We start from the raw sequence: 20,514 nt of genomic DNA, 5'->3' as shown, positions 1-20,514 counted from the left end.
TACATCTGGATAACAAGTCTTCTCTTGATTGTGTCACTAGCCTTAGGTCTATTTAACAAAACGGAGTTCCTGAATTCCAGAGTTCAGAACTAGAATCTGGAGTGTAGAGACTGGCTGACAATACTGTGAATTTTCCTCAACGACATTTACTTCAGGCTGAGTCTGCTGTCCTGTTGTTCATATCACTTGGACTTGAACCCTTCTTTAGAACGTTCAAACGCTGACCACGACACCGCAAAATCTGAACCATGCTGAATGTCATGCCAGCACTCAAGATGTTCAGATTTCACAACATTTGAGATTCTGAATGTTCAACTTGTATTGTTGCCCTGGCTCCCAATACAGAGAGTTCACAAAGCCCTTGTAATAGTAGTCATGGAGGCTGGTTGCCAAGACCAGGGCATGATTAGAAGGCTGAACTTCCATTCAGTAGCTCTCCTCCCCAACCACCTTCAGAGAGAGGAGAAAGGCTACTGCTAGGGACTAAACTAATTACCAGTCAACAGTGATCTAAACAACTCTGCCTATGCAATGGAACCTCCGTGAACCCTGGACGCTTGGAGAGCTTCCCAGATGGTGAAAGCTTCCATGGGGCAAGAGGGTACAACATTTCCTTTTAATTGTGGTGGCTAGACCATTGACATTTAATATGATGGTCAATGGGTTAGGTTTAAATTTATTATCTTTCAACATATTTATTTGTCCCATTTATTCTTTGCTTCCTGTCCCACAATTCTGCATTTTTTAGACACGCTAGGCGAGCACTCTACCACTAAGCCCCACCCTCTCATCTCCTTGATGTCTTTCTTTTTTGAGATTTATTTTATGCATATGTGTGTTTTGTCTGCATGTATGTATGTGCACCAAGTGTATGCCTGGTGCCCATGGAGGCCAGAATAGAGTTCCTGACGGTTGTGAGCCACCATGTGAGTGCTGGGAATGAACCCTGGTCTGCAGCAGTGCTCTTTAACCCCTGAACCATCTCTCCAGCTCCCTGTATCCTTTCTTGACTCCTTAACAACAACTTGTTTTGTTACTTTTTGGTTTTGCCAGGATTGTACAACACAGTTATAATGCTTGATTTTCTCCTGATACTACTATACTCTGTGGAGAGCATAAAGCCTTACACATTTCCTTTTCTCCTTCCTGCCTGAATGATGTCTTCTGACTCTCCCTACAGTATTCACCCTCAGATGTGCCTGAAAAAGCCTGTCACCAGTACTTGAAAGATATATTTACTGGGCATTCAATTCTAGGGTAACTGCTCTTGCTCCAGTGCTTCTGACCCCCTCTCTCCCTCTCTCTCTAAAGACAGTGCCTAGGATCTTCAAGTCTATTTACATGGGTCTCACAAGAAGTCAGATAGCTACATGATTTTTCTTAAGGCTTTATTTGGGTTGTGTTTTGTTGTTTTGGGTGTGTATAGTGTGGGTAGTTTTATTGATATCTCTTCAATTCACTAAGTTTTCTTTTAAAGAAACTGTCAATTTATTTTTGTTGTGTGTGCATGTGCCAAAGATGCACAGGTGGGAGGTTGGGGGACATCTCGTGGAGTCCTTTAGCTCCTTTCACCTTTACTTGAATTTCAGGGATTGAACTCACAGGACACCAGGACTGGGCAGCAAACACCTTTCCCAGCTGAGCCATTTCAGTCCAAACCCACTAATCTTTCTTCTTCAAGGTCTAATCTATTGTTAATCCTATTGACTGCATTTTTCTCTCATATTTTTTATGTTTATAAGTTCAACTGTCAGTCATTTAAAAGTCTTCAAGGTATTTATTAAACATGTCTGATCTTCCCTCTAGCTTTTTGAATATATAAAATAATGTGTTAATAACTGCCTCAATGCTCTTGTCTGTGTCTTTTGGGATGACTGAATTTTCATATCTTTATCAAGTCAAGGTCTTGTCTGTAAGCTTGCTGATGGATGTTATGCATTCTGACTTTTACCTTTGAACGCTGGATATTTCTATAAATGTTTTGAACTTTTTCTTGTGTGCTAATAGGCCAGAGACCTTTGATCCTTTCTAGAAGTGCTTTTCAGGTTTCTTCTAGAGGACGAGCAGGGCTAATCACTTCCCGCTCTGCTGCAGAGCCTTGTCAGGGCTCTTACCTGGTGCTCCTGAGGTCTTCAGTTTGTGTGACCTAACTGACCACCAGCACTGTGACCTCTCCTCTGGGGGGTGGGGTGGTGGTGGTCCTTGCCCAACCAATAGTGGTTTCCTTCTGTATGTGTCCTGTACCTGATGTCTAAACCAGATCGTCTAAACATCTCAGGAATCCTTTCCATGCAGCATTCTCTTTTCTTCTACTCTGCTCTTCGCTCTACGTCTCCTCTGGAGGTCTGCTTCAGTCCTTCCCAGCTCCCAGCTGTCTTTTCAATTAGGGAATCCACTCGGCTGTGCCATGGCTCCTCTGCTCACCCATGGATTGGAACGCCCTGAGACACTGACTGTCTAGTGGAGGCCATTCTCTTCACTTTCCCCATTTTCTTCTGTGGTGTGAGGGATGGAATGTAGCCTTGCACATGCTGGGATAGTCCTCCACCACTGCCATACCCCAGTTCATCTCACTCTTTCTTGTATTTCAGGGATCTTTGTTTTTTCCTTGCTGATATTCACTATCTTAAAAACTATCATTTGATACTTCTTGCCCTTTCTCTTCCCATGTGTATCCTTTCTCTATTCATTTAAACCAGCTACACTATAGTCTTACTGTGTACATTCACAGTTTACTGAACTAACTTTTATCAGCTACCACTACAATCTCATATGTACAGCTATAGAAATATATTTTAAGGTAAATCTAAGATGTGGAGTTTTGAAGTAAGCAAGTATGGACGTTTAAAATTTTGATAGCTATGCCAAATCGCCTACTCAAAACGATCTAATACTCCAGGCAACAGTGTTCCCCTAAATCCCTGCAAACACCCCTTACTATCAGTATTTCAAAGTGCCAAACTTAGAGCTGGAAAACCATATTTCATTACTCTGATCTGAATCATATACTGGAACTAAATATTTTTCTTAAGATTTAAAACAAAGTGTTTGTTCTGAGGTCTTTGCTACCTTTAAATTTCTTCTTTATATGGTGCCACATTTACAATAGTATCTTTTGTTAAGCCAATGCATGATTTCATTAACATATAGAACTGTATTGGGATTACTTTATAAACTTCTTTTATAATTACTCTAATTTCTTCTCTCCCTCTATTTTAAATAATTGTGTATCTGCATGTGTGTCTGTGTATGGTATGTGTCTGAGTACAGGTGCCCATGGAGGGCAGTGGTGTCAGGTGACCCTGAGGCTGGAATTACAGGGGATGGTGAAAGACACAGGGGCTAGGAACCAAACTCAGGTTCTCTGGAAGAGCAGCAAGTGCTTTGACTGCTGACCTTCCTTTCAGCCCCTCCAAATTTAGTGTTTAAAGTATCAGTGACATCTGTGTAAAAGGTAGTAAATATTGACTCAATAAAGAGCAGGCTGGGATTGCTGTGAAGGATACACTTGTAGTAAAATACAAGTCCCTGGCCTCAAGGAAGCACACAACCTGTTTAAAAAAGAAATGCTGATCAAGCTGGGCCTGGTGGCACACATCTGAAAACAGCACTGGAGAGGCAATTGGGAAGGAGTTCAAGCTTACCCTTGGCTACATAGTGATTCTGAGGCCAGCCTTGGCTACATAAGACCTTGTCTCAAAAATCAAATGAAGAAAAAAAAAGTAGTTATTCAAGACTACTCCTTTCCCTCAGGAAGGCTTCGTCAGCCTAACTCTAAAATGGTCATGTTATCCTTTCCAACACATCCTCAGCACAGGCTGACAAAGCTCACTGGTGCCGTACCAAGCTGCACGGGACTCCTCGTTTTCACTGTGGCCCACACATGGGGGTTTTTTTTCAGTCAGTCTTCTCCTTCCAAGATAGACTGCTTCAAGAGCGTCTTACCTTTCGGACATGACAGGAAAAGAGGACGTTCATATATTTGTCCTTGCGTTTCAGTTCATTAGCAACTGGCATGAAAGTGCCTGAGGTCTGGGGTGTATCTGGCTTCTGAAAGAACAAAGGAACAACAGGATAATTCTTAGACTGTAGGTGCTCAGTATATTGCGTTAGAACTATACATATACAGTTTTACAGCATACCTTTTATCTCTCACTCAGATGTTAGACTAAAAAAAGGTGTTACTATATCAAGGGTCCCATTAAAAACTTTAAATTAGGCAACAAGAGAGAAGATGAAATGGAGCTTTGGGAATAATATAAAGGATGTAATTAAAAATGGCTGCTGAGCACTAGGGAGAGCAGGCCCTGCACCTTCCCTGGGCAACACAATAGAGGCAACCCTGTTGGCGGAGGTGTGGGTGAGCCAGCCCCAAAGTTGTAAGCATGGGAGAGCTGTCCCCATTTTACATCTGGCAGACCAACCCTATAGCTGCCCAGGCCCAGACCCAGGGTTACGACATGGCCTGCCCCAACATCCACCCATCTATGATCTGCTGGAGCACGTGAAGGGACCTGACACACTGACCCAAAGCTGTAGGACTTCCCTAACACAGGGCAGCAGAGGGATGTCCAGGAAGAGTCCTAGTGGGGGCCCAGCATCGATCACATAGTGGAGACCAGGAGCCATGAACCAGGCCAGTAACTCTTTTCAATGAACACTTGGAAGCAGAGATGTATGGACAAAGGGGTATATGGCATGACTTGTTGGGTTGTTCTAAAGCTTCTAAGATGAGATTTTAAATTTTTTCCATTTTATTTTTCTTCCTTTTTTCTCTTGAATTTTGTTTTATTTTGGGGTGTGTGTGTGTATGCAGTGGTGGGGTGGCAGATGGGAAGGGATGGGGAATGAATAGGATCAAGATACATGATGTGAAAGACACATAGAATAAAAAAAAATATGGCTGCTGACGCCAGGTGTTGTGGTGCATGCCTTTAATCCTAGCACCCAGGAAGCAGAGGCAGGTGGATCTCTGTGAGTCTGAGGCCAATCTGGTCTACATAGTAAATTACAGGATAGTCAGAGCTTTGTAGAGAGACCCTGTCTTAACAAAAATGGCTGCTGAATAATTCAAGGGAAGATTGAAGTGGTCAAGGGCCAGGTTATAGAGTATGCTAATAAATGTGGATATAACCTTCTTCAAAGTAGACGATGCATCAAGTACTGTACATTTAAAAGCAACAAAATCTTTTAATTTAGCACCTCTCAGAGAAATTACTTAGTTTCTTAAAACATCTCTCTGTAAGATATTAACTTTGCTTTACAGTGCTGGGGCTGGAACCCAGGCCTCAAGCATCCAGCCTCCTTTCTGTAAATTCTTAGGGAAACATTCTTTGCAGAACTGCACAAATTCACACTGTTCACCTGGACTTACCGAAGCAAGATAGTTGCCTTCCCAGGCCCTCTGGAGCCCAAGGTCTGCCCTTTGACCTTTCAACATTTCCATGGCTGCAACCTTTGCCCTGACCTGGGGGAGGTCTGAAGCAGGTATGGTCTTGATGAGTTGGGATGCTCTCCATCTACAAATAAGATGGATAGGCCTTAGATACTCATTTACTCCCCCAAAGGATTTTAAGCTGTCATTAAGTAGCATGAAATAACTGTATATTATGCTATAAAAGGTAAAATGATTACAAAATATATCCAGAAGTTGGTAAAACATAGTTTTCTATAGATAGAAATTTTGCAACAACTTTATTGTCTGTGTGCTCTGAAGTGACTAGAACTCAGTGGCTTCCGGCTTGTACAATACTTGTTGGGCACAAAGCAAACAGACATGCTAAATACCTTGAAGTCCAGACCTTCCGGTACCACTCAACCAACAAGAACTGTGTAAAACTGAATGTCTGAACAGTCTGAGATCACACTTCTGGTCCCAAGTATTTTCAATACGGGACACTCAACCTGTGTTAATTGTTAGGTCACAGAAACATGGATTCATTATTCATCCAACCGTGTCCTAGCACCATGAAAGTCCAGGTCCTGTTCTATGTAGGGGAAGCACTGCTAAAAGCAAACCAGTCCAAGAAACTTTCTTCTAGGTGCTTTTAGAAGTAACAGAGAATAATAAAAAAAACACACACATGGATGTGTGATGGGGATTGGATACCTGCTATGGCAGGAAACAACAAGAAGGCAGAAGGCCTTGGAAGGAAGGCACGGGTAGGGTGGTGTTCACATGGGTGGCTAGAGAGGGTCTTTTGGCAAGGATAGTGAATAAAGCTATACAGGAAGATGCCAGACATATGGACAGTTGAGCAGGAGCATACCCAGAAGGGACCACAGTATTGCAAGGGCTCTGAGACAGGGATTGCTCAGTGAGTTATGGGGGCAACATGGGATCCTGAGAAGATGAAACAGCATGGGTAGGGAAAGGAAGAGAAAAAGTCAGAGTGAGAGCTAGGGATGAATGAGTCCACAGAGCCACAAGGTGCTGTGGGATGTTCTGTATGGCAAATGTGTTGCTAATTAGTTAATAAATAAAACACTGATTGGCCATTGGCTAGGCAGGAAGTGTAGGTGGGACAAGGAGGAGAATAAAGCTGGGAAGTGGAAGGCTGAGTCAGAGAGACACTGCCAGCCGCCACGATGACAAACAGCATGTGAAGATGCCAGTAAGCCACGAGCCATGTGGCAAGGTATAGATTTATGGAAATGGATTAATTTAAGCTGTAAGAACAGTTAGCAAGAAGCCTGCCACGGCCACACAGTTTGTAACCAATATAAGTCTCTGTGTTTACTTGGTCAGGTTTGAGCGGCTGTGGGACTGGCAGGTGATAGAGATTTGTCCTGACTGTGGGCCAGGCAGGAAAACTTTAGCAACAACAAGGGTATCATCAGGACTCTGGTCTCTCCTCTTCATGAGGTGAGACAGCCCTGCAGGGTTCTGCCCAGAGACTGGATGACCTGACTCATGCTTTAACAGGATCACTGTCATTGCTGTAGGCTAGGGTCAGGAAGATCTGCTAGGAGGCTACTTTGATAGAACACACACCAGAGGGATGTGACTCAGTTCAGAGAGGTGGTGATGGAGGCAAAGATAAGGGTTGATCTAGATGCATTCTGGTGGAGGACCAATGGTATTTGTGGATGGATTAGACTGTTGGGAAAGAGGAAGTTTAAGGATGACTCCAAGTGTTTTTTTATTTGTTTTTGGCATCAGCATCTGTAAACAAACCAAGAATACTCCTGGTTGAGAAGAACAACAAAAGTAATTCTATGCTCTTAGCAGCAATTTTGTCTCACATGACATGCCTGTTGTCTAAAAGCACAATGAACTGTCTTTAATTGAATGAACAGTCAAGGTCAACGATTCCTAAACTATGTTCCCATGGAACACTAGAGTAAGCTTCAACTAGAATAAAAACTTTACACTGAAATAACCAACTAATGAAAGAATAAGGGAAAGCCTATACAGCCACGAGAACAGGGGATGTCAACACACTGGCTATGAAGACTTTCTAGCAGATACGAAGCAGGTGCAGGTCAGTGTGGACCACTGTGCTCAATACAGGGAGATGAACTCTCAAGGATAGGTTTTATGGTAAGACGCAGAAGATCTTGAGACCTGAGTAGCAGGGCTCAGAGCAAAGGCAGGAGGTGATGGCTGTAGTGAGGTCATGGCTTGTGGGGTCAGCCATGGTAGATTATAAAATACTAAACAAACATAAAGGCTCAGACCTTCAGTGAGGGACTCCCCCTCCCCACTACGGCCCGAGCTTTTTATGGCCTACCAGTGCTCGTATGAGACAGACTGCTCTGAGTCCTTGCCCAGAGGCTAGAAGAGTGACAGTGGTCAAAGTCGGGAATATGGTGACAGGCAGGCCCTACAGCACTAAGTGATCTGCTTAACAACTGCCCCAGTGGCCCTGGAGCTCCATGACACTGCTAGTAGGAGAGACTTTAATCTGACTGCTGCTCTCTTTCCTACCATGTGCCTGGCCACCTTGTCGGCTTTAGTTCCCACAGTGGCCCAAGATAAGGCTCACATCTGATAGAGACCCTCAACACAGAAGCACAGCTGGGCTTCAGGCATCTGACCTGTGGCATGGTGAGAGCCACATGGATTATTATTCTGGTCATACAAGCCACAATACATAACTTCAGGTAGGCAGCCATAAAGACCAGCTGCCTCAGTGACAGGAAAAGGACAAAACTGGACATAGAGCATGCTTAACCACAAAAAATTACTGTGAGGAAAGGAATGATCCTAACACAATTAGAAAGAACCAGGAATGATGGCACATGCCCACAGTTCAGTACTTAGGAGGCAGAGGCAAGAGGATCAGAAGATCAAGGCCATCCTTGGCTACATAATGGAGTTTAAGGCTAGTTCAGGTTATATGAGAACCTGTCTCAACACAAGACAAACAAATAAAAAAGCAAAGAAAACAAAAACAAAGTAACACAATGAACACACATGGAGATTCCAGAAAGACGAAAACAAGCCCATTGGAATCCCTTAGCACACATCTCCTAGAATCCCACAGAACCAAACATTCAAGATCACAGTTCATAAACTACAGCTTGTTTCGAATATGGCTCAAGGGCTGTTTTTATACTGCATGTGAGCTAAGAGGAGTCTTTACATTTTTACATGTTTAACAAAACAAAGACTATGTGAGAGACCATATGTAGCCTGCATAGCCTAAAATACTCAAGGCCCTTTACAGAAAAAGTTTGCCTGACTACATGAATACAAATGGCAAGATTCATTCAGAGGTGGGGGTGGGGAGAGGGGAAGAACAAACAGTATTTTCATGTACTCATCAACTATGACCCTTGTGAGAAGGCTGGGACTGGCGTTCCCATTCTTCCCAATTGTCACTGTATCCCTGGAAGCCTGGTTAGTGCCCGCAAAACCCCAGGTGTTCGGTAAATATTTGCTAGATGAGAAAATTTAATTTTATACAAATTAATCAGTTCTAGACTTAAAATAACACCAAAACCTAAAAAGAGGCCTGCTCAGGCCAGAGTATAATATGAAATTAATCACTATCATTTGCAGTCATCACAAATATTAAACAGGGGGTATAAATTGGCGCAGCTACTATGGAAATCAGTGTGGAAGTTTTCCAAAATAGAACTACCAGATGAACTAGCTGTGTCACTCCTGGGCATACACCCAAAGGACTCCACATCTGACTACAGAGATACCTGCATATCCATGTTCAGTGCTTACAACAGCCAGGATATGGAATCTGCCTAGATGCCCAACAGCTCATGGATACAGAAGCTGTGGTACGTACACACGTACACACGTACACGTGTACACACACACACACACACACACACACACACACACACACACACACAGACATTCACACACACAAACCAGAATTTTATTCAACTATAACAAAAAATGAAATCTGCAGGAAAATGGTTGGAACTGAAAAATATTACTCTAAGTGAGAGAACATAGACTCAGGCAAATGTCCATGTGCTTTTTTTGTTTGTTTGTTTTTTGAGACAAGGTTTCTCTGTATAGCTTTGCGCCTTTCCTGGAACTCACTCTGTAGACCAGGCTGGCCTTGAACTCACAGAGATCTGCCTGGCTCTGCATCTCAAGTGCTGGGATTAAAGGCGTGTGCCACCACCACCCGGCCCATGTTCTTTTTCATATCTGGATCCTAACTTCAAATTCTTAGATTTATATATTTAACATGGCATGTCTGTAGAGGTCAGGAAGCCAGAGAAGACTATGGTGGGGGAGGCTTTAATAGGGAGGAGGATGTAGGAGAATACACGGGACATGAAACAAGAGGGGGCATACTGGGGTAAAAGGTTTAGATGATGGATGGGAGAGTGGGCTGAGCCAAGAAAAGCTAAGGATGCATAAAAGCGAGTAATGGAAATGCACTACTTTGTAAGATAATTTAAAAAATACAACAAAAAGGGAGTTTGAATAAAAGTGCTCTGTAGGTATAGAAATGTTACTCACAGAGGACATGCACTAGTAAGTGAAAATTTCAGTGCCAGGTATGGGATGCCTCCCTATGAGTTATCAGTCAGGAGGTTCCAGCCCTCCCCCACCAATGACACAGGCTATTGCTGTTTCTCAAGGTTGTCCACCATAAGTAGTTGGTGACCCTGAAAAGACTACACACACTGGTTGTAGGACACAGAGACATGAACTTGGGACTGACTGGGAAACTTCCTCCCTGATGGCTAGCTTTTATAGTGCTAGAAGGTGCTATGCAGGCCACTGGGGGAGAAAAGATATCAATGGTCTTACCCAGGGTGGGAACCTCCATGCTACAAAGTAACCTGCCAGGCAAGATGTGCCCACTAATCCAAAATGGTGATATTTTATTTGTATTAAAATGTTATTTGTATGTTAATAAATAAAGTTGCCCGGGGGTCAGAGCTATTAGCAAGCCATAGGAAAGCAGGGCAGTGGTAGCGTACGCTTGTAATTCCAGCACTTGGTAGGCAGAGTTGGGTAAGTCTCTGTGTGTTCAGGGATACAGCCATTATTGGATACACATGCCTTTAATCTTAATACCAATCATGGAAAACCTGGAGGCCTATACAGACAGGCTGTGAGGAGGCGGTCATGTGGTTGGGTTTACAACCAATGAGAAGGTAGGACAGGAACTCTATATAAAGACTTTAACACAGGGGTAGCTCTGGTTCGGAGAGGTAGGACCACCGCAGGAGGAAGGGTAAGGTTTTAGCTCTTAGCTCTGACCTCTTGGCTTTCTTCTTTGCATTGGTTCTGTGTTTCTTATTTAATAAGAAGGTTGGTTACATCTACAGCACGACTAGTATGGAGGCAACCAACCACTTTCTGATTAGATTTGAGGAATTCTCTGCAGGAGAGAATTTGACTACCACTATAAACTTAGTCAAATGCCCGCGGCTGGAGAGGTTATAGGCCCCAGAGGGGAATCGACTATTGTTGTTTTTCTAAATGGTCTTGTTGTCAAATTGCTTGCTAAATATATGTTTATACTCATAGGTTTGTGTTGCTTTCAATTTCAGTCAGAGAAGTCTCTTTTTGCAGTGGGCAGTGGCTAGTGCAGGTATTTATAACTGGTCAAGGCATGAAAATAAGTGACATTCAATGCTCGGCCCTAAATGGGACATCTTTATTACTTCCTCCCCACAAGGCTCAGGGAACACTATGGAAGAAGGAGTGGAAAGAATGTAGGAGCTGAAGGATGAGGAGTGTTGTGAAATGTTTTCTGGATGTGACAGGGCCATTGGATTTATGAACTCAGACCTATACAGGATCAAGCCAGTCAAAATTCCATTATGGATGAGGGAGAGGCTCATGAGGTTCTACCCCTAGCTAAGGAGCTATTGGCAGTTGCTGGCTGTAACACATAAATCATGATGCATACCTGTAATCCCAGCACTTGGGAATGGGAGGCAGGATATCAGATGCTAAAGGTCAGCCTTGGCTATATAGCAAATTAAAGGCTAGCCTGAGATATATGAGGTATTGTAACACTCACACACACACACACACACACACACACACACACACACACACACACACACACACACCACTACTAATTTTTTCAAAGTTACAAAGCTAGTCCAAAGAGAGTCAAAATATGAATTGGTTCTGGGGTCTGTATTCCTTATCCTTCTATGGTGCTGCCTCTGTGTGTGTGTGTGCGCGCACTCACATATGTACTTGCACTACAAATTGCATGGGCAAAAATTTAGAAGGGCATTAATATTTCTAGAGTGGTTATCTGAGAAGAAAGAAGAAAAATAGGAGTGAATAGTATGGTGGATCTCAACTTTATATATAGCATATTTCTCACTTAGAAACAATGAGTATGAATTTAAAAACAGCTTAAGTACTTTTAAAATCTGTAGAACATCCAGGCAGTAGATAGTGTTACTAAAAATTTTCTCTGCACATGAAGAAACTTGTCAAGACTGAAAGTTACTACTGTCAGTGCTGTATCTGACAACTGAGGGTTGCTTTCTCTGCTTTCCCTTAGTTTATATTTTCTGTCCCTTTTATTGCTGTCCCCTTCCCTTTGTGGCACTGGGGACTAAGTTATTGAATCTAGGCCTTGTGCATGCAAGGCAGGTACTTTACCACTTAGCTATGTCCCCAGCTCTCTTTTTACCTTTTGAGGCAAGGTCTAAGTTACCCAAGAACTTGAGATCCTCCCACTCCAACCTCCTAAGCAGTTACGGCTGTGGGCCTGCACCAACAGGTCTGCATCGTATGGCTTTCATAAAGTGCAAATGAGATACATATTCATGAGTTTCCTGTCATGTGACTTCTCTATCTTTGGGTACAGTCTATTAATAGAGAGTCAACTCTAATGAAGACTAAAGTCTGATTTAGCATATATTTAAAGGTAGTTCTACATTCAGAATATCAAATAGTGCTTTTTAAAAGAAATTATATCAAATGACTACATTTGGGATCTGTTAGTTTGGTTAATGTCACCAGATGATTATAGTTAAGACAGCACTAGATGTCATCCATACTTCATATCTATGGGATCTGCATCCTTGGGTTCAACTGGCCTCAGATGGCTAGTATAGTTAGGTCAACAATGGTTGTAACTCTGTTGAACACATGTAGAGATTTTCTTTCTGATTACTCCTTAAACAACACAGCAATGACAACCACATACAGAATATTTATGTTGTATTATGTATTAGAAGTAATCCAGATGTAGTTTAAGGGATACAGGTTCTACTAAAGTACTACAACATGGATAGGTGTGGTGGCACACACGCCTTTAATCCCAACACCTGGGAGGCAGAAGCAGGTGAATCTCTGTGAGTTTCAAGTCAGGCTGGTCTATAAGGGAAGTTCCAGAACAGTCAAAATTACATAATAGAGAGAGCCTATCTCAAAACCAAAACAAAGAAAAAAAAAGGAAAAAAAGAAAGTATCACAGCATTCTATGTTAGGAGGTTGAGAATCTAGAGTCTATGGGAGCCTGGACAATTCTCTGAAGATATGTGGGGCAACTGTCTCTGCTGCACACATGCTGTCAACACATAAGCTAAAAAAACTGAGGAGGAAGGACTTTATCAAAGACGATCTCGGATTCAGGGCAGGCCACAAAAAAAGTCAGCTGGGAAGGTTCAAATTTTCCATGGGTATTCATTTTAAAAAAGCATGACCTAAAATAGTTGTTTTGTCCCTTGGCTGCACTCTAAAGCCACCGGGTACTGTTAAAGACCTGGGCCCCATGCTCAGCTCCATCAAACAGTCTCTGGTGGGCCTGGGACTCAGGAACTCCTGAGTCGAAGGCACAGTTGGACTGAGCTGCTGCTCTGATAGGATCAATGTGACTTGCTAGTTTGAAGTATGTGTGTTGATTTTAAGAAAGTTATTTATGTCTTTTGCTAATGACAGGAAGTGGGGGACAGCATGCTGGTAGTTTATCTTAAGTGTGGCTTAGATCCAGGAGTTGTGACATGTTGCTGTCAAGTGCTACAGGAAAATTACGTTGACAGTTCCATTACTTTGAGAGGTGAGCAGATGTCCTTTGAAAACAAAACCAATCAAACACAAGATAGAGGGGTAAATGTCACAACAGCAAAGAGCTGAGCCAATACGATGGCCTAGGATTTGGGAGTGGGCCACTGTACAGGAATGTGGTACTTGCCAAGTTATTACCTATTAAAAATTGACTGCAGAGCCTCCTCAAAACGGCGCAGAACTTTTGGTGGGGTTGGCCACTTCACATGCTTCCCGTAGTCTTTCATGTTCTTGACACCATGGAAACGTCTGGCTACCTCGTGGATGTACGACTTCACTTTATAGCGCCGGTAGTACCTGATTATTGTCAGAGCTGCCTTGGTCCTCTTGTACCGCATTCGGGCCAGGGTGCCACGCCACACCTTCAGGACAGAGAAAGAAAACCAAAAATGTTGCAGGCTGACTGAGTAGTAGGTGACTTTGGCATTACAGATGGTTGGTTCCTCTCCTTAACCAGATCAGCTGGCAAAAACCTGCTTGGTGAAATAATCAGACAAAGTCTGTTGATTCCACTTTCCGACAATAGATGGCGCCGGGAACCATGGTCCCCCGCCCCCCTCCATCCCTCCAGGACCTAGCCACTCATAATTCTACAGAGAAGTGTGTGTGGTATTTAAAGTGGTTTTAACTTTATTGTCACGAAATGAAGAAAACCAAACTGCAAGTATCTGTAGATAGATAAATATTTTAGGAAAGCTGAAGTCAAGTAAGATGAGTCAGAGCCAAATGCCATAAGCATCTACAGTGCTTTAGGAAATGGACTTTCACACAGATCACACACACCGGTGGTAAGTGGAATGCCACTTTGGGTTTGCAACCGGATTTACACAAAGCCTACGCTCCCACTCTCTCTAGGCACGAGATAAAGTCCTGAGAATTTAATATATTCGGGGGGGGGGATCAATATCACATGAAGGGCCAAAGAGATCATCAGTATTATATGAAGTTTTCTTGCATGTTTCAGCAACTCAGAAATTAATCAGACAATATATAAATGCCAAATTTATCTAAGCATCCAATCAGAGATACTTTTTTTTTCAAGATCCTGTATCCATATACTCCTATTTTGCAATCCCTTGAGCAAAGCTGAATTTGATGTAATCTATGATTGAACAAGGCCCTTTCCCTATACAGTCTCTCAACCACCAAATTTGCTTTCTTCCCTACTGTTTCCCTTTTCTGTTCTTTTCTGCTGTGGAGTCTTTGTGACCTCAGATGACTAACCATTTTTTCCTGCTAACTGCTACCCCCAGACCTCCCTTGCTTCTCTATTCACTGCTGTGCCTTAACCTCCCAGTCCCGTCCTTATTTCTCTCCTTGTCCCGGACCTGGTTTCAACCTAAATTCAAAGGCTACAGTGTGGGTTCTCCAGTCTCTCTCTCAGGTTTCCTGCAATTCCTCTTGAATCCCCATCTCTGCTCCCCAAACTCTCCTAAGACGCATCTGCACTGGCTCCTTTATTTAGTTGTTTCAAGTCTTCTGGCAGACTCCGAGTGTTCACTGTGAGCTGGTCATGTTCTCCCTCTACAGTCTGCGGCAGTGTGTGCGCACAGATTTGTTTGCACACCACATGGGAGGAGGTTATCAAGGGAGCCCGATGGGTTAAGAAAAACGCAACACACGAGGGAAACGTGGTGTGTGAGCAATGTGTGATGGGAATCTAGAGTTCACGAATGGCCAGTACTGGAAGACAGGGAGGCGATGACAACCCTCTCGTTCTCTCTCACGTGGCATGGGCACAGCAGCCCTTTTTAGTCTCAGGGGCTCCTTCCTGTAGCCGAATGTGCTGTACAGATGGCTGTGCTACGCCCCCACCCGAGTGCTAAAATAAAGGCCCCTTCTTTGGTATCTTGAGAAACCAAAGGAACACAATTAGAGGGTGGAAGTGTGTGATTCAATTTCTCAGGCAAAACACATTTTTAAAGTTTCATACTGTTTGTGGCTTTGCCTTTCAGAGGGGAGAAATTAAAACTTTTCTGGTGCCCATTCTATGTACAAAGTCAATCTTTTAATTCCCAAGAAGTATTTTATAAAGCTTTTTATTAAACAGTTTTGGTTAGATTCTTTAAAAAACATTCTGGGAGTGCTTTTCAAGGACAGTCTTCAAGTTCATTTGTGTTGTTGGTTTATCTAGGGTTTGGATTGTTAAAAAAAAAAAAGTATAAAAATGCTTAGAATAAAAGATCTTTCTCTGACACCTGCCCGTACTTCTCTACCCTACATGCTCATTCTTCACAAACTATTTCAGCTGTTTCTTGTAGCTAGAGTTTTCCTGCTGGCCCACAGTCAGGACAAATCTCTCTCACCTGCCAGTCCCACAGCCGCTCAGACCCGACCAAGTAAACACAGACACTTATATTGCTTACAGACTGTATGGCCGTGGCAGGCTTCTTGCTAACTGTTCTTACAGCTTAAATTAATCCATTTCTATAAATCTATACCTTGCCACATGGCTCATGGATTACCGGCATCTTCACATGCTGTTTGTCATCATGGCAGCTGGCAGTGTCTCTCTGACTCAGCCTTCCACTTCCCAGCTTTATTCTCCTCCTTGTCCCGCCTACACTTCCTGCCTAGCCAATGGCCAATCAGTGTTTTATTTATTGACCAATCAGCAACACATTTGCCATACAGAACATCCAGAGAAGTTTCTTCTGGGACCCGCTGTCGTATCTGCAGATAATACACACATACTGTTTTGTTCTGATAGTAAAAAGTGGACATTCACCTCTCTCACCACCACTCACACTCTGTCCTTTCGACAGCTGTCAAGTTACTTTCAGGGGTTGGTTTTTTTTTTTTTAGGATACACCATACAGAGAATAATTCACACCCACATGTATTGCATTATATTGTGTATGGCATATAAAATGGGCTTATCATTGGACAAGGGAGTATGGCTATGCTCCCATTACCTTGTAAATGTGCTTTTACCCATAGTTTAGACCTATGAGTAAAATTTCTAAAACCTCTGACTTAACTTTTTAGTATACCTTGTGCTAACTTTTACCAAGTGCTATCCTAGGCCCATCAAGTGACCAGCGACACTTTTTAGAGGGCAGGCTCATCCACAGAGCCTTTTTCTTGGAATGTTCCCTGTGACCTTATGCTCCTTTGGCTGTTGCACAGTTCCTGCCCCGAGCCTTTACAAACCACTCCTCCATACTGGCTTACTGAGGCTTGAGCTTCGTCTTGGCTTCCTTCTCTGCAGCCATTTCCACATGGCTGGTAGGTTTCTATTCTCTTTATTATCCTTGGAAGTACAAAGCAGTTGCTTAAAACGTCTGCTTCTCAGGGTGCAGGGGCAGAGATGACAGGGCGCTCTGGGCACAGACTTCCCCTGTCCGAAGCCTGGTGCCCTCACAACAGCTGAGCAGACAAGGGCAAGTCCCTCCACCTCTCTGCACTGTAGACATCTTACCTGTAAGATGGGATGGTGATGATGTTACCTCAGTGCTGTGAGGGTGAATAGAGACATGGAAAAAGGGAAACAGTGCCTGGCCATTGTCAGAGCTTGCTAGGACGGTTTCAAAGTCTATTCCGTCACCAGCAGGCTGCAGGACTTTTTTTTTTTTTTCTGTAAATGCAGACATGTTTGCTTCTGTCACATGTCAATGTGACCTGAAAACTCGTTAAGGAATGTAAGCCATTCATTTTTCCACATTCAGATAGTGCTCTATTGGGTGTTACTCCATGCTTCCATCTACAAGATGCATTGAACCCATGGTTTGCCTCCTGTACCCAGTCTTCTAGCTACCCAGGACGGACAGGAAAGGTGTCTTGGTTTTGGGTCATTGTTGGTATAGTCTTTCGTTAATTCTCAGAAATAATCACTTCACTAAGTCTGGAACTATGTGGCTTGTGGCTTGATATTCATCTTGAGAACATTTCTTGGTTGTAACAGGTGTAACAGTAACTGCTAATAGCTGCTTCCCCATTCCTCACCCTCTTCTGGATAGACCAGAAGGAGGGAAGACAGAAAGTCCTGCTGACTCTTCCTGCCTGGGGCAGGAGTCTTTTGGGTGGAAGAAAGGCTTTCAGCAGAGGGTTCTGTTTTAACAGTGAATGCTGACACCTTCAAAGCAGCTCTGACTTTTCAGACCCACCCCCCTGTACTTCTCCAGGCTCCCTTTTTCTCTTTGAAGAATATATTGATGGTTTTTTTTTTTTGGTACCCTTCTTCCAATTGGGTCCAATTTTTCTTTTTTTCTGGATGACACTTCTGCAAGTTTATAATATGAAGTTGTTCCTGTTTGGCTTCAGAGTTGAGGGCATATTCTTTAGGACTCCTTGGAGAAAGTGGCTCATGCATTTTTCTTTATAATTATAGTATGACATTTACTTTGAAAGTGTATTGTTTCTGCTTTGCAAACACAGCATCTCATTAAGAAGACTGTTCCATGAACCCTCATGTGTCTGTGTGGGGGTGTTGCGGCTGATTTTCCATCCAAGGGTTAGCAGGATGAAAATTAAGGTGTAGACCAGCATGGTGGCGTATGCCTTTAATTCCAACACTCAGGAGGCAGAGGCAGGCTGATCACTGTGAGTTTGAGGCCAGCCTGGTCTACACAGAGAAACCCTGTCCAAAAAAAAAAAAAGAAAAAAAGAAAGAGAAGACAATGATAATGATGATTATGGTATAAAAGCTTTTCATTTTTCATCTCTGTTTAAAGCTGCACAAACTCTGCAGCTCTGTTTAAAGCTGCATTCCTCGGGTGTTTGGGGATCTTGGTTATCTGTGCTGAAGACAGCCCAATTGGAAGCTCTGTTCATGAGCTTTATGGATGGTGGACTTTCCTACAGTGGCTGGGGACTAGCCATTTGTGAGGGACTCTGGAATGTAAATATGGCAAAGCACTTTTCTCTTTGCTACTAGGTTTCCCTGAGTGAGAGAGAGACAGGGAAGGCGCATGTCTCACTCTTCCCTATCTACTCTTTCATTCAATATTCGTGGATTCAGTATTGTGTCTTTCTCTTGAGTCTGGTGTCCCCAAGCCCAGGACTTATCTGAGTCACCGTCTTTAGGCAGTAAACTTGGTGTCATCTATGAGAATGAGATTGAGGGAGTCACCAGCTCTTTGGTGTCTGAAAGGAGCCCTGGTAGTCCTTTCTTTACTCAGCTTTTCACTAGTCTCTTTCTTCAGTAGAGAAGGCACCTGGTCCTTCCCACAGCTCTGGGAGAGGAACTGGCAGCTTTTGTTGTCTGCGGACAGGAATTTCTCCACCTTCTTGGGGCAGTGACCATGTGTTCACTTCCAAAGACTGTTCCTATTGCTTGTCTGCTGTCATGTGCACTATGGCTCTGCTTGTCCTTGTGGCTTTATTTGCGGGTTAGAACTACCCTGCTGTTTTGGGGCTGTGGAGAGGAGATATAAACACAATCTCTACCCTAGTCAGGGTTTCCCAGTAGCATCTGGATTCTGCGTTTTCCTTTGGGTCACACTTCCTCAGTAGTCAGGCATTTCAAAGCAGCATCTGGCACTCATTACAGGTCAATTATGAACCTTTGCTTTAGTTTCAGAAGAGGCCAGCTTGTCTCATGTGTTTTGTTTTCATTTTTATTCTAGCTGTCATGGGCACTGGGTCTTTCTGTCTTATGTTTAGTACAAATCACTACCTCAGACCTTTCTAGTGCTCTCTGGAGTGGGTATTCTCTTGGTTCCCACAATTAGAATTCTTCAAAATTTAGCTTCCTAAGCCATCCATATTTAGGGACAATTTTAGAGGGCCTTTCTCCATTTCTATGCTCAAATGCCCAGCTAGTTAATTTAACAGGTTATATCTGTTAAAGAAGTAGTAGTGGTTAAGAGGGTATATTTAAGTACCAGGGTGAACTTTGAGCAAACTGTAAAACACATATAATTTATCATTGATACTCACATACTTTACCCAATTTAGAATGTGATAGTTATATCCAATTTGGCCCCTTCTAAGAGCTTTTTAGAAAGAATTTTTTTAAAAAAAGATTTATTTATTTATTATGTATACAGTGTTCTGCAGGCCAGAAGAAGGCACCAGATCTCATTGCAGATGGTTGGGAGCCATCAATTGATTACTGGGAATTGAACTCAGGACCTCTGGAAGAGCAGCCAGTGCTTTTAACCTCTGAGCCATCTCTCCAGCCCTAGAAAGGGTTTTTTAAAATTAATTTTTTGGTTAGCACAGGAGGAAGTGGGTTTCACAGTGGTATTTTCATACATATACAGAATTATACTTTGTTCCTGTCCATCTGCCATTGCCCTCCCCTAGCTCCTTCACAGGTTCCTTCTTCCCCTCAGGAGACCCCTTTCTGCCTTCATGTCACACATATCCTATTGTTCTCCCCGGAGTTATTTTAAAGCAAGCCTCAAAGACAGAAAAATATTCCTCTTTTCCTAAAATATCTCTTTGAGGAATGAAATTAATAAAGACCCAGTGTGCTATTTTAAAACATTTTTATCAGAATGGCAAATTAGTATGTATCAAGAAGATAAAATCTAGTGGGTATAATATATGTTTTTAGTACAATTCCTGAAACAAAACCCCTCAGTATTATATATAAACTAATAATATTCTAAGATGACCGATGGGTGGGAAATCTAAAAAGCAATGAGGTAACTAAATCTTCAGTCAATAAACAAATGTAAAACAATTTTTAAAAAGGAGACACAGAGAAGCACATGTGAATGACTACCATTATAAACCATCCTGATGAACCAAACTATTGTCACGGGGTGGGGTGGGGTAAGATGGGGAGGTATGCCTGGTAGAACATAATTTAGAAATGATCGGGGCTGGAGAGATGGCTCAGCGGTTAAGAGCACTGGCTGCTCTTCCAGAGGACTTGGGTTCAATTTCCAGCACCCACATGGCAGATCACAGGTATCTGTAACTCCAGTTCTAGGGGATCCAACACCCTCATACAGACATACATGCAGGCAAAACACTAACGCATGTGAAATAAAAAGAAGTAAATTTAAAAAAATGATTATCCTGGGCTGGAGAGATGGCTCAGTGGGCAAAGTGCTTGACACTCAAACATGAGGACCCAAGTTTGAATCCTC

At 42.9% G+C, this 20,514-nt stretch overlaps 1 protein-coding gene across 1 annotated transcript in view; it reads right to left on the bottom strand.

Moving 5' to 3' along the window:
- Positions 1 to 20,514, bottom strand: part of Myo1d (myosin ID) — a 313,484-nt gene that overhangs the window by 114,701 nt on the left and 178,269 nt on the right. The window contains exons 17-19 of the mRNA XM_052759911.1: positions 13,610 to 13,833; positions 5,375 to 5,519; positions 3,946 to 4,050 (exon numbers count right to left, since the gene is read on the bottom strand). Coding sequence (XP_052615871.1) covers positions 3,946 to 4,050; positions 5,375 to 5,519; positions 13,610 to 13,833 — 474 coding nt within the window. The remainder of the gene's footprint in view (positions 1 to 3,945; positions 4,051 to 5,374; positions 5,520 to 13,609; positions 13,834 to 20,514) is intronic.

Source organism: Peromyscus californicus, unplaced genomic scaffold, assembly GCF_007827085.1.
Source record: "Peromyscus californicus insignis strain IS unplaced genomic scaffold, ASM782708v3 Scaffold_3__1_contigs__length_106647218, whole genome shotgun sequence".
NCBI lineage: Eukaryota > Metazoa > Chordata > Mammalia > Rodentia > Cricetidae > Peromyscus > Peromyscus californicus.
The sequence above is the reverse complement of the archived record's forward strand: the minus strand, read 5'-3'. Positions and strand labels throughout refer to the sequence as shown.